The 16,603-nt window shown below is 38.0% G+C and overlaps 1 protein-coding gene across 1 annotated transcript in view; it reads left to right on the top strand.

Annotated features, from left to right (window-relative positions):
* Positions 1–16,603, top strand: part of TMOD3 (tropomodulin 3) — a 79,723-nt gene that overhangs the window by 45,228 nt on the left and 17,892 nt on the right. The window contains exons 4-5 of the mRNA XM_060618514.3: positions 12,046–12,168; positions 13,618–13,707. Of these exons, the coding sequence (XP_060474497.1) occupies positions 12,046–12,168; positions 13,618–13,707 (213 nt within the window). The remainder of the gene's footprint in view (positions 1–12,045; positions 12,169–13,617; positions 13,708–16,603) is intronic.

The following is a 16,603-nucleotide window of genomic DNA, read 5'->3' as shown; positions in this document are numbered from 1 at the left end:
TGTTTTGTGTGTGTGTGTGTGTTTTGAGAGAGAGAGCAAGCACAGGTGGGATAGGGGCAGAGAGAGAGGGAGAGAGGGATAATCCCAAGCATGCTCCATACTGTCAGTGCAGAGCTCACTGCAGGGCTTGAATTCACAAACTGTGAGATAATGACCCGAGCCAAAATCGAGAGTCTGAGACTTAACCAACTGAGCCACCCAGGCACCCCTCAAAATGTTTTAAAAAGATATCACAGACTAAAAAGGATTCTTGAGAGTGGTTATATATAGATAAATAAGTAATTTTATTTTGTGATATGGGAAATGTTTATAATTGTACATTTTACAAATTGAAAGTGTATGCCAACGTCTGAGAAGAAGGAATTAATCCTAGATGCATTTGGGGGAACATTTTGTGTCCTACACTAGTAAATGTTCTGCTTTTAATAGTGTAGTTATTTTTTTTTTAATGTTTGTTTATTTTTGAGAGAGAGAGTATGAGTGGGGGAGGAGCAGAGAGAGAGGGAGACACAGAATCTGAAGCAGGCTCCAGGCTCTGAGCTGTCACCACAGAGCCGGATGCGAGGCTCAAACTCAGGAACCGTGAGATCATGACCTGAGCTGAAGTCCGACGCTTACCGACTGAGCCACCCGGCGCCCCAATAGTGTAGTTTTATTAATAGCAAAACGAAGGTTTTAAGCAGCCAGTAAGGGATAGCTAACAAAAGATGTATTAAGGATTGTTTTTAAGTGCATCATTACAGTAGAATTCACAGTATGCATATATGCATCTGTTAAATTCATCTAAATCTAATAAGCTCGTGCTAGGTATGATATGGTAACAAGTAATCTTGGCAAGTATTAAAGAAAATGCCTTTCTTACGAGTCTACTGTGTTCAAAATGTTGAGAAACAAAGCACCTAAGAAAATTTAAACAACATTCCAATATTCATTCCTTTTACTTAAAAACATAATATTGAAATGTTTGGAAGCTTTTTACCTCTTTTTCCTTGAAATTCTACAAAACACGTAACTGTGGTAGAGACCAAGACAAGGGTGAAGGAGAGTGTTCATCCTATTCTTTCTCATTCCTGAAAACAGTGAAAATGCAGAGTGCTGGCTATATAGCTGATTAGCATTTCCCATTATATTTTTACGTATCTTGAATATTCTGTCTCCAGGATAGATAAGGCATAGATCTTCGCCATGAATTTGGCTCCTGGAGAACTAATTTGCCCTACTCTTTAATATTTCTTACCGACTCTCATTTTGCTTTTCTTTGCCAGGAGTCTTCCTCTGCATTTCTAGTATCACCCTTCACCCTTACCTAGCCTGAGTTTTGTCCCCCAAGTGTCCCTTATTTTACACATGAACCAGAGCCATGCTGCACCTTGTATACTACATTCAGGTGCACCAGAGAATTCCATTTGAGCCACTGACTCACCCAGATAGGGCTCCTCCATTCCTCACAGAGCCTCCTGTTCTCCCTGTTGGCCCTTAGGGAAGAGCCATCAATGCTTTTTGTTGTTTTTCCTTCCCCTCCCTGAGAAAGGAATGCCCTTGGGTTTTAGTGTCACAAATCCCACCTGCCCTACCTTTTTCCCTGCTTGTTACTAAAGGTGAATTTAACCTTATTGTTTTAAACTAAAAACTTCTTAATACACTTTCCAAGTTATTTATTCATAATTATATCAGCTTTCCAGGAAACTTAATGTAGTTACTCTTACACTAAAAGAGGCTTCCCTCACCTTGCTGCGTACATGATTTCTTTGGAGAAAAGGCAGACCTCATCCCTTTATAAACCAAAAAGATCATGATTATAACCTGCCTGAATCAACAGGCTTATGTAACTGCCAGTGGGTAATTCGTTGCCACTAATTTGAAGATAAAGATGGGCTCTTACTTTTGTATTCATGTCTTATAAATCTAAACTTCCCTTATATGCACCTATATAAAGTGGTCGTCTCCGACACTGTATAAAGTGCTCTTCCCCACCAATGAAGCTGGTATTTGAAGTGGGCTGCTTAAGTTTAGTAACACAGACTGGTGTCTCCTTTTCAGACCGATCACTGTCTTTTTGAATGATTTACTCATTATTCCTTTGGGGTCAGGAGTTAGCCAGATGGATCGTTCGTCGCTCATGTTAAGACCTCGTTTTATGGAAACTTTCCCCTGGATAACCATACCCAGGGAATGCATATTCCTTTGCCTCCAACATTTTAGTGTATAATTTACATACTATATAGAATACTGCAATTAATTGTTCCAGAATCATATACTATGCAGCTCTGTTATTAGTTTTTGTTCATTTAGGGATTGGTAAGTCCTCCTGATGAAATGACCATTTTGTCACAATGACGTGATCTTCCTTACCCCTGGTAAAGTATTCTTTACTCTGGTATTCTTTTACCCCTGGCAAAGTATTCTTTACTCTGAAATCTACATTGTCTTATATTAATATAGCCAATCTTACTTTCTTTTTGTTAGTGCTAGTATGGAATATCTTTTCTGTTGTCTCATCAGTTCTTTGTTCCCTTTTTCCTCCTTTTTCCCCCATATCTTCCATGTCTCTGCTTAACTTTTTGAATATATGGAATATAATTATAATAACAGTTTTAATGTCCTTACTTGCTAATTTTACATCTGTCATTATTAAGTCAGTTATATTGGATTATTTTTCCTAGCTTATGGATGGAATTTTCCTGCTTCTTACATTCTGGTTATTTTTTTAATTGGATTTAGACATTATGAATTTTAACTTGTTGGGTGCTGGATATTTTGGTTTCCCTGTACATATTCCTGAGTTTCTTTCTGGGACATGATTAAGTCACTTGGAAACAGTTTGATTTTTAGGGACTTGTTTTTGTTTTTGTTTTTTAAATGTTTTTATTTATTTTTGAGACAGAGCATGAGCAGGGGAGGGGCAGAGAATGGGGGAGACACAGAATCTGAAGCAGGCCTCAGGCTCAAAGCTGTAAGCACAGAGTCCGACATGGGGCTTGAACCCACGGAGTGTGAGAGCATGACCTGAGCTGAAGTCGGACACTCAACCAACTGAGCCACCCAGGCGCCCCTAGGGACTTGTTTTTAAGATTTGTTGGATGAGACTGGAGCAGTATTCATTCAGTCTAGGGCTAAATTTTTCTCCACTGCAGTAACTTGTGAGCTGCTTACCCAATGCTCTATGAATGATGAGGTTTTATAGTCTGGTTGCTGGGAGCACGTCTTACTCTCAGCCCTGTATGAGAACAGGCACTATTATCTGTAATTTTTTCAGGTGTTTTTTCCTTGGCCCCAAGTAGTTCCATCACACACATGTGCTGAATACTGCTCTGCTGGGTATGAAAAGGCAGCCCTCTGCAGAGCTCCGGAGCTCCAGTTCTGTGCAACTCTCTCCTCGCACAGCCACTTTGGTCTTTCTGGACCTCAGCTCTGTCTCCTCGGTTCAGAACGTTCTCCCAGCCCTGCCTGGATTCCCGCTCCCTGGGCTGCAGCTAGACACTTTCTCCAGGTAGGAAGCTGAGCAGTCACAGGGCTTCCTTTGTTTCTCATCTCTCTGGGATCGCTGCCCTTGGTTGTGTGATGATTATTAGTATCTTGAAAACTTCTTTCACATATCTTGTCCATTTTGGGGTTTCAGGCATGTGGATAAATCCTGTCTTTATTATTTCATTTTGGCCACAGATGGAAGTCTCTAGAATTCTATCTCCCCAAAATAAAGATCTCTTACTTTCCGTACAGTGTCTTTCTAGCTCATTATCTAGTATATACAAACTCACTAAACATTTGCTGAATAAATGAGCATTTATTGCAGTATTGAGTAAGTTCATGTGTCTTTGGGTGAAAATAAAAATGCCTTTCCAGGATCTGCCCTTCATTCTTGAGTTTGGTTGATTTGAAGTTTATGTGCATCTGATCAAAAGGTGGCCTAATTGCTTAGAATCCATTCTGGAACAGGTAGCTTTTAAACAAACACTAAAATTAGCTAGCTAGGGGCCTTTCACCTCTGTAGAAATGAAATAAATAGGAGCCATCTCTGTTTCTTTTTATTATACCTTTTATATACTCACCAAGGCTGGGAGCTATGACTAAGATAATTTCTTAACATTTGTGGTAGCTGTAACTTGATATCACAGCAAAAGAGAAGAGATGAGGACTAGTGAAGAAAGGTCCCGGCAATAAAATTGTTAACATGGTTAACAGTATCTCTTACTGATTGGTGACAAAAACAACGGTCTTGGCAAGATCGTCCCTTTTTTTTTTTTTCCCTCTTGGCACAAACATGAGTTTGGGTAAGTGCCATGCATTTAAATCACTATTACATGAATTCTTATCTTGGTTTCTTCTATTTCCTTAGCTGTCATTTGTAGTTACATAAACATTACTGAACTGTTCTAACATTAGCAACCAAGAGTCATAGCTCTGTTTTTGTTTGTTTTGTTTCATTTGGGGGTTGGGGGGGCATGTCATTTCATACTTGTCTGAGAGATGTTTTCTGACCTAGTCATTGTTTATTGTCTTATTTTGCCTCAGTATAAAGAATTGTCATTTCATTTTTTTAAAAGTTGCAGTTTTAGACTTTGTTACGTTAAATAAAGAAATTAAAGTCACTTAGATAGATAGAGTCATAAGTTAGGGCTTTTTTGACCATATTTCAAGGAGAGGAAAACCAATTAGATTAGTCCAGGGTAACTCATACTAATCTTTTCAGAACTATAATCATCCAGATTAGTGGTTATCGATTTGAATAAGTAATTATCAGAATCGCTTAGGGAACTTTCTCAGAAATACCATGCATAACCAGTTTCCAATCCCTGAAGTTTAAGAACTACTGATAAAGATACTTGGAGCTTTATGTTTTTTAATCTTATTGGGTTGTTAGTTTGTCTTGGAAAACTATCTCTATCTCTCTCTGTCTCTGTCTCTGTCTCTCTCACACACACATACATGCACACACATGCAAGAAATTCCAGGGGAAATAAGAATAAAGAATTAATGTGTTGGGGCACCTGGGTGGCTCAGTTGGTTGAGCGTCCAACTTCAGCTCAGGTCATGGTCTCACAGTTCATGGGTTCGAGCCCCACATCGGGCTCTGTGCTGGCAGCTCAGAATCTGGAGCCTGCTTCAGATTCTGTGTTTCCCTCTCTTTGCTCCTCCCCCACTCATGCTCTATCTCTCTCTCAAAAATAAATAAACATTAAAAAAAATTAAAAAAGAATTAATGTGTCTATTATGTTTATTATATACCAGTTCCTTTATATATATTAAATCATTTTATCAGAATGAGATGGAGAATTCTTTAAAGAAATCATCCATGATTTGAAAAAACACAAAGGAATCAAGATAACCATAATAAAGTGGAATACTAATAAGTTTAAAATTTTTTTTAAAAGCAGTATCAAATTTGTTGTGCATTTCCTTACTCTGCAAAAAACACCACCATACAAAATACCTATCATTTCACTCATCTTGCACGATTTTGGGGCGCAAACCAAACTAACCATTATAAAGATCTATTATATTTGTCAGCATCTCATGGTCATTAAGATTTTTAACTTAAGTCTAACTGATGAAAGACTAAATTAGGACACATGTTAAGAAAGGCATTTCCTGTTTTATGGGATCGAAGCAGTTTGCTAATGATTTCTCAGAAAACAGCTGATTTTGATTAAGAAGTACAAACCTGCTGTATGATTCAGTACGTCTCAGAAAATTATCTTTTTCCTTTACGTTTTAGGGGGTGAATATAAGTTTACTCAGGCAGGCAGAAAACCTATATTTAGTACATTTTTTGAATGTCTTTATTAAGTATGCATCATAAAATTTCCCATTTGGAGTATACAGTTTAATGACCTCTGGTGTATTTGCAGAGTTGTGCAACTATCACCACAGTCTTCAGGTTAGGACATTTTCATCACCCAAAAAGAAACCATGTATGTATCCATGAGCAGTCAGTCTTCATTCCTCACTCTATTCCCAGCCCTAGGAAACCACTTATCTACTTAATTTCTCTGGTGCTTATACTACCATATCTAAAAATCCTTTGCCTAACTCGAGGTCATGGAGATTTAGTCTTACTGCTTTTTTTTTTTTTTGGAAAGAGAGAGGGAGAGAGAGAGAATGAACCCACACAAGTGGGGGAGGGGGCGGGAGGGAGGGAGAGAATCTTAAGCAAGCATGACGCTCAGTGCAGAGCCCAACACGGGACTCGATCTCAACACGGGACTCGATCTCATGACTCTGAGATCATGATCTGAGCTGAAATCAAGAGTCACATGCTTAACTGACTGAGCCACCCAGGTACCCTTCTTATCACTGTTTCTATGAGTGTTAGAGTTTTAGGTTTTACATCTAGGTCTGTAATCCACTTTGAATTAATATGGTAATTAACGTATGGTAAGTATGACATAGGGGATTGACTTCATTCTTTTGCAAGTAGTTATCCAGTTCTCCCAGCATCATTTACAGTTCTTTCTCCATTGAATTGCCTTGGTACCTTTACAGACTTCAATTGACCATTAACAAAAAAGGTTTATTTCTGGACACTCAACTTCTATTCCATTGATCCAGATGTCTTTCCTTATGCACCATAACACTGTTGATTACAGTAGTTTTATATTAAGTTTTGAAATTGGGATGTGTAAGTCCTTCAGTTTTGTTCTTCTCTTTCAAGGTTACTTGGCAGTCCTAGGTCTCTTGGATTTCCATATGAATTTTAGCATCACCTTGTCATTTTCTGCAAAAAAGTCAGCTGAGATTTTGAAAGGGAGTGTTTAAGTCTATAAATTAATTTGGGGGGGATCTCCTTAGGTTTTGTACTCATAATATTAAACTTCATTTCTGCCTAGCTTATTTTGTTATGAAGTTAAATTTATTTACTGTTACTTTTCTATAACGAGATTTTGTAAAAATGCATTAAAATACAAGTCTTACAGCGTTAATGTTAAGCTAACCCTGAAGGAATATGAAGTACTTAATTTTTATACTGTTAAAAACAATATCGTATAGACTAAATACCTCTACAACAAAAATCTCTATATACAGAGAATTTATTATAAAGAGGAGCACCAGCTGAGGTACCAAACTGTTTCAGAGCTGTATAAAATAGAAAAATTGTATATCACAGGAAAATTTCCATAAGCCCTCAAAATTTTGTTGTTTTGCTTTGTTGTTTTTTTTATGATGAGATTAATTTTGTATTTATAAGTTTGGCAAAAGTTTATGGGAAAATTAGATATGAATAATGCCTCTATGGAATGTAGATGAGGATTACAAAAATAAACATTTTAGATTTTTATAATGCTTTAAATTCCATTGGTCCCTAGAATAAGACATGGGCAGCTATTTGATAGTTTGTGTAATTTTGTTTCATAAGTGAATACCATAATCTAGTGGTTCTCAACCTTGACTGCTATGCATTAAGGTCCCTAGAGAGTTTATAAAAATCCAGATGTCTCACACACCAGACCAATTAAATCAGAATCTCTGGGACTTGGACATCACAATTTTTTAAAGTTCCACAGGTGAATCCAGTGTGCAGCCAATCTTTAGAAGCCCCTCCCATAGACAGTTGAAAATGTAGTGACTAAGCTCAGGAAAAATGTAATTATCCTGAAATGGCAATTAAAGGCATGAATGGTATGCTACTTTAATTATACTATCAACCACTGAGAAAAGTGCTATGGAATTATCAGGATGTAATGATTTGGATTTGCCTTTGTCTGTGAACCAATAATAAAAGATTGTCTAATCATCAGAATTCCAAAATTTGGTACTAACACGATCAGTTATGGATGCCATTATATATTTGAGGTATTTGTTTGAGGGAAAAAGTCTACTGTTAAAAAGTTAATTTGAAAGCTACCAGTTTAGGGGCGCCTGGATGGCTCAGTCAGTTAAGTGTCTGACTTCAGCTCAGGTCACCATCTTGTGGTTCACGAGTTTGAGCCCCGCATTGGGCTGTGTGCTGACCGCTCAGAGCCTGGAGCCTGTTTCGTATTCTGTGTCTCCCTCTCTCTGCCCTTTGTCTGCTTACACTCTGTCTCTAGCTCTCTCTCAAAAATAAATGTTAAAAAAAATTTTTTTTTAAGTGAAAGCCACCAGTTTATTGGAAGAGACACTCCTGTGTTCTAGTATTAACTCTGCTGTGTAAGTTATTTAAGTTAGACTTTATAAAATGAGGTGATTGAACTGGAGGTCGTCACCAAATTATTTATTCAATAGATTGTCTTGCCCGTTTTGTGCCAGGCAAGGATACAGGGATAAACAGAGAACATAAACCATGCCCCTGAAAAGCTCACAGAAGGCAGACAAATATGCAGAATGTGTCTGTGTAGCTATAGCGAAATGTTCAGGGAATCCAGGGAGCACAGAGGTGTACTTCAGCTGGTGCAATATTGGAATACAGTCTGTAGTTGCCTATTAAGTAACAATGCAAAAATCCCTTCATTCTTACTGGCACAACCTGTCTCTGAAATAGACTGAAAATGCCACCTTTGCAACTGGACATACGACCATTGCTGGTCCATGACACCAGAGGAGAAATCTGGACAATTTTCCTTATAAACGTTATAAAAAGTTTTCTTTATAAAAATTGACAATTGTGCCCTTCCTTCCTGTCCTGACCTTGTTGCTTGAGGGCTTGATACTTAGTGTTACGAAGGTTGTCTTGAGACTGATGGCCTGAGAACAAAGGCTTCTATGTTGATTAAAGCCAAAGAGAAAAATGGAAAGAGCCTAGATCCTTGATGTCAGCACTGAGCTGCTGAACCATCCCTATAGCCACCTACATGTGGAGTTACTGAGATGATAAAAATACTTATTGTTGGAACTCTTGCTGTTTAAAGTGGTCTGTAGTTCAGTATCGGCATCACCTGGGAGTTAAGTTAACTCTCATCCCATATCAGACTTGTGGGTCAGAATCTGTACTTTAAAGATCACCATGTGAGTGAGGTGCACATTAAAGCTTGAGAAGCACCAGTTTCAACCCCTTTTAATTGGGTATTCTGTTATATGCAGTTAAAAACATCTTTACTGGGGTGCCTGGGTGGCTCACTTGGTTAAGCATCTGACTCTTGATCTCAGCTCAAATCAAGATCTCACGGTTCATGAATTCAAGCCCCGAGTTGGGCTCTGCACTGATGGTGTGGAGCCTGCCTGGGATTCTGTCTTTACTTCCCTCTCTGCCCCTCCCCTGTTCTCTCTCTCTCTCTCAAAATAAACAAATAAACTTTAAAAAGGAAACAAAAAAAACATCCTTACTGATACAAATACACTATAAATTGGCCAAATACAATTTTTTAAATAAGAAAATACTTGACCAGAAAGACTTCTAAGATGTATAAAGTTGCAAGAGACTATTATTCTTACATACCAACCCAAACAAGCAGTCTAAGTGCATTATTACAGGTTTTTTTAATGTTTATTTATTTATTTTGAGAGAAAAGAACACATGCATGTATGTGAGCAGGGGAGGGGCAGAGAGAGAGAGAGAGAGAGAGAGAGAGAGAGAAAATATCAATCCCAGGCAGGCTCCATGCTATCAGCACAGAGCCCAACTCGGGGCTCAGCTCAGTCTCACGAACTGTGAGATCCTGACCTTAGCTGAAATCAAAAGTCCGACACAACTGACTGAGCCACCCAGGTGCCCCTAAGTGCATTTATTATAGTTTTTAAAAAGCTATCGGAGAGCTTGAGGACACAAAACATAAATGATTCTAGAAAGTGGCAAACCCTTTTTGAGATTGATGACCCACTTCTCTCTTTTCTGAATGAAATGTAGGGAAAAACAGAAAACTACCATAGAAAGGAGTAAGGAGAAATCAGCCTTACTTTTAACAAACTTTTAATGACTGTGTATGGATTGGATGATAGATTAGAATCCAGAGAAGCCTTAGAGCAGTGCTGTCCACTAGAACTTTCTGCCATGATGGAAATATTCAGTGTCTATGTTAACCAGTGTGGTAGCTCCATCTAACTAAATGTAGCTATCAAGTATTTGAACTGTGACTGTGGAACTGAATTTCTAATTTTAATTAATTTAAATTTAAGTAGTCACATGTGGCTAGTGGCTACCGTATTGGATAGTGCAGCACCCCCAGTTCTTTCCTGCAGGTCTTCATTTAGTGCCAGGGACACTACAAGAACAGACGCAATAAAGTAGAGCAAAGAGAAAATTCCTGAGGCATAGGTTTTCAGCTGGGAGAGACTGAGGGAGAGGCAGGAGGGGTGGGACAAATCCCTTTAAGGCCAACCCCAACTTCACAGAGTATAAAGCAGATAAGACGAGAGGGCCTGAAAGATCTGCCAAGGCCCCAAAATTAGGGGATGGGACTGGAAAACAAAGAGAGCTCCGCAGTCATCCAGAAAGCTGATGGCCTAGGCCACATATCAAGAGAAATCTCTCAAAGTTCACCATTCAAAAAGGGAAGATGCTCAGGACATCTCCAGAACCTCACCATGGTTATAATACAAGGCCTTGCTGAAGAGAAAGTCCTGATCCTATATTCAAAATGTTTGAGGCCAATGAGGAATTGAATCAAACTAAAGTTGCAACAAAGGCCAGATTTTCCTTCAGTTTCTGCCATACTTTTACACAAAAATGCTTAGCTTGTAGTCAAAGATCATAAGACACATAGCCCCATACTCAAGAAAATAACAGTCAATAGAAGACTCAGACATGATCCAGATCCTGGTGTTATCAGCTAGGGACTTTAAAAATAACTGTAACAAATGCCAAAAAATCTGAGGGACAAGGTAGACAGCACGCATGAACAAATGAGGAATTTCAGCAGACACATGGAAACTATTTTTTTAAAAAGAACCAAATGGAAATGCTAAACATAAAAAACATACAATATCAGAAATTAAGATCCTTTAGATGGGCTTAGCAGAAAATAGCTGAACAGTTTTGGCCAGAGTCCTGGGAGCAGTCTATTGTGGTGGGATTCCTTATGGGTACACTAATTGATGTGTACCTTGAAGAAGTACACAACACTCACTGATTCTAAACCCACATTCTTCTGATAGAGCACTGCATAGATCCATCAGGCCACATATTCTTTCATATTTCTCTGGTAGTTTCTTTGGCACATCTGTGAATCTATGCATAGGCCTTTTCCAGATCACTTTGTGTCCTGGGAGAGAAACTGGAGGCAATCTTAGTAACTCAGGCTCTGCCATGTGAGTACATCTTATTTGATCAGCAGTTGTGTCATTATCACTTCTCATTCTCTTCATGTTTTCAATCTTGCTTTGGACATATGGTAACAAAATACTGATTTTCACATAATAGTTTCTTATCAGGTAACCCTTGTTAGTTTCCATCGAGGCTTAGATGAACGGTGACCTAAAGTTTCACGAAACCACTTAGAACATACAGGAATTTCTTTGCAATTAGATCTTGAATTTCTGGAATCAAAATTGCCTCTGCCATCCCCTAAGTGACTGTAACAGCTTGTTGCTTAAGAATAAAAAAGTGGAGGGGTGCCTGAATGGCTCAGTCAGTTAAGCGTCTGACTCTGGGTTTTAGCTCAGGTCATGATCTCACAGTTTTTGCGTTTGAGCCCCACGCCAGGCTCTCTGCTGTCAGCACAGAACCTGCTTTGGATCTTCTGTCCCCCTGTCTCTGCCCATCCTCTGCTTGTTCTGTCTCTCTTAAATAAATAAGAACTAAAAAAAATAATAATTAAAAAAAAGTGGATTTTGCAGGGTCTTTTAAATCTCTCTAAAGTTTTATAGATTCTTAAAATTTATTCCTATATTCATCTTTTAATTTGCTATTTGTTTAGTAATTCATAATTACTCCAAAAAGATCCTATTTTTAATTTCACAAATAGAATTCCTCAGGTGTGTTTTTTTTTTTCTTCATTTCAACTTGTACAGCCAAACATTGCCCTGGAAACTTATAATACATATTGAAGATGAAATGTTATTGTAATTGTTTATCTTGTTGACTTTTTCCTTCAGCTTCAATTGTACTTTTCATAATTTTTGTTAGAAGAATAAATGGTAATAAGTTAGTTCATAGCAGTAGTATTGGAATTAACAAACTGCTTTATTTTACAGGGAAAATATTTATCCCTAAACAGAAGCCTGTACAGACTTTCCCAGAAGAAAAAGTATCTCTTGACCCAGAATTAGAAGAAGCTTTGACAAGTGCTTCTGATACAGAATTGTGTGACCTTGCAGGTATCTCCTAAAACACATTTGTGAATGAGTGTGGAGGGGAGGGGAGTACCAGCACATCCCTGTATACGTCATACAGATGCTTCCTTTGCCTAGCAAAGTGCTGTTGAATCAGTGACCACATATTTGGCTTTGTTTTGTACACTATAAATGTGACATAAAGGATTTCAGTTTTTAAAATACTGTCAGTGGTGAACTTTTTATGTTAATGGAATGTATTGTATTATTTGACATCTTTTCCCATGTTACCATATTTGAAAGTCTTTATGAAAATCTTTCATCAGCTGGTGCTCAGCTAGAAGCTGTCCTATCTAAGCATTGAAAAAGAGTCTCCAGCATCAACTGCTGTCCCATTTTATCAGAAGACCTTGAGATGAGGGGCGTCTGGCTGGCTGAGTCGGTAGAGCATGCGACTCTTGATCTTGGGATTGTGAGTTTGAACCTCACATGGAGTGTAGAGATTACTAAAAATAAATAATAAACTTTGAAGAAAAAGAGGACCCCAAGATGAATAACTGGAAAGCATTTATACTCACCACTTTCCCATCTTTTCTTAAGTATATACGGAACACTCCAAACCGCCCTGTTGTTTTCATCATTGCCAGTTTCTTATCTGGACAAGTATCTCCCCCACCAGCCTCAGCACACACCCATTTTCCTTGGTAGAAAAATATGACATATGGGGATATCTTAGCACCAACTAACCCCAAGAGCTAACATGTGTGAAAGAAGAGTGATGGTTCTTATGGAATGACCCAGGACAGGGACAAAGTGTAGTCTACAGCCAGAGCAGGTGTCTTATTCCTTGGGGTGCTCAGGACTGAGGTAAATGGTGCTTTCATCAGGGTGGAGTGGGCTGGGGGCATACTGTAGCTTCTGCCATGTTTGTGCAAAAAGGGTATCAAAACCAAAAACCAAATTTATCTCTCCTGTCATTTTTGAGGGATGCTAGTTAATCTCACAGATGAGAGTTCAACTATACTTTTGGTATTTTACCCTTAACTAAAATATGAATGTAAATTAACATGAAAGTTAACAAATGTAAAAATAACGGTTAGGTTGAAAATCTATCTTGCACTGTTCCTAAAACCTTATGCGAAGTATTAACAGCAAACACAGATCATTTCAATATTCTCTCTTAGCTACCAAATGGAGCTAAGCATAGATTAACATTTAAGATTAGTCTGGCTCCAGTTGTAGGTCTGAATTTGGAAATGTGGGAGATCTAAATTCCAAAATGAAGAGGAAAATAAAAGAGTATTAATGAGAAAGGGATTGTAGGTGATTTTTTAATCACATTGTCTCCTTTTTTGGGGGCTGCAAAATCTGTATTTTAATTGAGTAGGAAAATGTTCAGAAAACGTTAAAATCAGAAAATTTTGGTTGAAAAACCAATTCTTTATGGTTAAAACTGATGGAAATAAAAATAACTTTCTTTTTCTATATTTATAGCTATCCTTGGGATGCACAATTTGATAACGAATGCACAGTTATGTAATATAGTGGGAAGTAGTAATGGTGTCGACCAAGAACATTTCTCAAGTGAGTACATGTACTGTGTTGTGAATTTGAACCCTTTGTTAAATGTACTATATTTTGTTATCTTCATGTATCAACTTCAGTATATACATACCAAATGTTACACATAAGTACTTGAAACCTAAGATTCCAGTTAGATGGTATTGACATAGAAGACTATTGAAAATAGAGTATTAAATATTCTTAATGTGTCAGCAAATGTAATAGGAACTATTCTCACCTCACTAAATAATACTAATGGGACGTGCCTGGGTGGTTCAGTCGGTTAAACATCAGACTTTGGCTCAGGTCATGATCTCACGGTTCGTGAGTTCAAGCCCTGCATCAGACTTCATGCTGACAGCTTAGAGCCTGGAGAATGCTTTGGATTCTGTGTCTCCCTCGCTCTTTGCCTCTCTCCCACTCTATCTCTCTCTCTTAAAATAATAAACACTAGAAAAAAAAATTAAAAATAAATATATAAATAATACTAGTGGTAAACACTATGAAAGCTAATCACACTTTGGCTTTTGTTGAGATTTTATTTTCAGTGTTACTGATTTTCAAGAAAACCACAACAATGTTAACAAAGAAACTATGTTATAAAAATCAGATTCAGGAGAAACCATCTGAATCTGAAACTTTTATTTTTTTATTTTTTATTCTTTTTTTTAATGTTTATTTTTGAGAGACAGAGTGTGAGCAGGGGAGGGGCAGAGAGCGACAGGAAGTCACAGAATCCAAAGCGGGCTCTAGGCTCTGAGCTGTCAGCACAGAGCCCAACGCAGGGCTCAAACTCAACAAGCTGTGAGATCATGACCTGAGCCAAAGTCAGATGCTTAATTGACTAAGCCACCCAGGCCCCCGAATCTGAACCTTTTAATCTGTTACAGTATTAAATAGCCAAAAGCAAGGCTTTTTAAAAAATAGTTTATAGGATGTTTTAAAATGACCAAAGTAATACATATCTTTGTACCACATTTGAGCAATACCTAAGTGTATGACATAAGTAAAAGTGTCACTGTTCAGGGGCTCCTGGCTCAGTCCATTAGGCATCCGACTTTGGCTCAAGACATGATCTCACAATTCATGAGTTCGAGCCCCACATTAGACTGTGTGTTGACAGCTCAGAGCCTGGAGTCTCCTTCAGATTCTGTGTCTCCCTCTGTCTCTGCCCTCCCCCACTCACACTCTGTCTCGCTCTCGCTCTCACTCTTGCTCTCACTCTTGCTCTCTCAAAAATAAATAAACATTAAAAAAAGAAAAAGTGTCCTTGTTCATAGCCATCATGCCTTTCGCTCTCCCCACCCCTAACCTTAGTTGTTAACGGTTTGGTATATGTCTTTCTAGACTTCTACTATGTTCATACAAAGACATACACACACACACACACACACACACACACACACACACACACACACGGTTTACATAGTCTTGTTTTTTACAAAAATGGGATCATACTGTAGATATTTCTTGGAACTTGATTTTTCTTTTTTTTTTAAGTTTATTTTAATTTTTTTAAATTTATTATTTTTTTTAATATTTATTCATTTTGGAGAGACAGAGACAGAGCATGAGTGGGGGAGGGGCAGAGAGAGTGGAGACAGAATCTGAAGCAAGCTGCAGGCTCTGACCTGTCAGCACAGAGCCTGACATGGGGCTTGAACCCATGAACCATGAGATCACAACCTGAGCCGAAGTCAGACGCTTAACCGACTGAGCCACCCAGGCGCCCCCCTCTTAACAGTTCCCCTCCTCAACCTCTCTTCCCCTTTCTTCATGGTATCCATTTCTTTAAGAAACTGGGTTGTCATGTCAAATTTTCCACATTCTCAGTTTGACTGATTGCAACCTTGTAGTATCACTTTTTTTTTAATTTTAATCACCTGTTGCTCATCACAAGTGCAGTTCTTAATCCCCATCACCTATTTCACCCATCCCCCCACCCACCTCTTCTCTGGTACCCTTCAGTTCTCTATAGTTGAGTCTGTTTCTTAGTTTCTCTCTCTCTTTTTCCCTTAGCTTGTTTGTTTTGTTTTTTAAATTCCACGTAGGAGTGTAATCATATAGTATTTGTCTTTGTCTTATTGACTTACTTCAGTTAGCATTATACTCTCTAGCTCCATCCAAGTCATTGCAAATGGCAAGATTTCATTCATTTTTATGGCTGAATAATATTCCTTTATATATATATATACACACACACATACATATGTATATATATATATATGTACATAAAAAGATGTGTGTGTATGTGTGTGTATATATATATATATACACACACACATACATATGTACATATATATGTATATAAAAAGATGTGTGTGTGTGTGTGTGTATACATACACACACACACACACACATCTATCCATTCATCACTTGATGGATATTTGAGCTGCCTCTATATCTTGCCTATTGCGAATAATGCTGCTATAAATATTGAGGTACACGTATCCCTTTGAATTAGTGTTTTTGTATTCTTTGAGTAAATACCCAGTAGTGTGATTGCTGGGCCGTAGAGTAGCTCTATTTTTAACTTTTTTGAGGAAACTCCATACTGTTTTCCACTGTTGCTGCACCAGTCTGCATTCCCACCAACAAAGCAAGAGGATTCCTTTTTCTCCATATCCTCACCAACGCTTGTTGTTTCTCATGTTTTTGGTATTAGCCATTCTCACAGGTGTGAGGTGATATCTCATAGTAGTTTTGATTTGCATTTCTCTGATGATTAGTGATGATGAGCATCTTTTCATGTGTCTGTTGGCCATCTCTATGTTTTCTTTGGAAAAATGTCTTTTCATGTCTTCTGCCCATTTTTTGATTGGATTGTTTGGGTTTAGGGTATTGAGCTCTATGAGTTCTTTATATATTTTGGATACTAACCCTTCATCAGATAGGTCATTTGCAAATATCTTTTCCC

The sequence above is a fragment of the Panthera onca genome, chromosome B3, assembly GCF_046562875.1.
Source record: "Panthera onca isolate mPanOnc1 chromosome B3, mPanOnc1 haplotype 2, whole genome shotgun sequence".
NCBI classification, from domain to species: domain Eukaryota; kingdom Metazoa; phylum Chordata; class Mammalia; order Carnivora; family Felidae; genus Panthera; species Panthera onca.
Note: the sequence above shows the minus strand (reverse complement) of the source record. Positions and strands in the feature narration are given on the sequence as shown.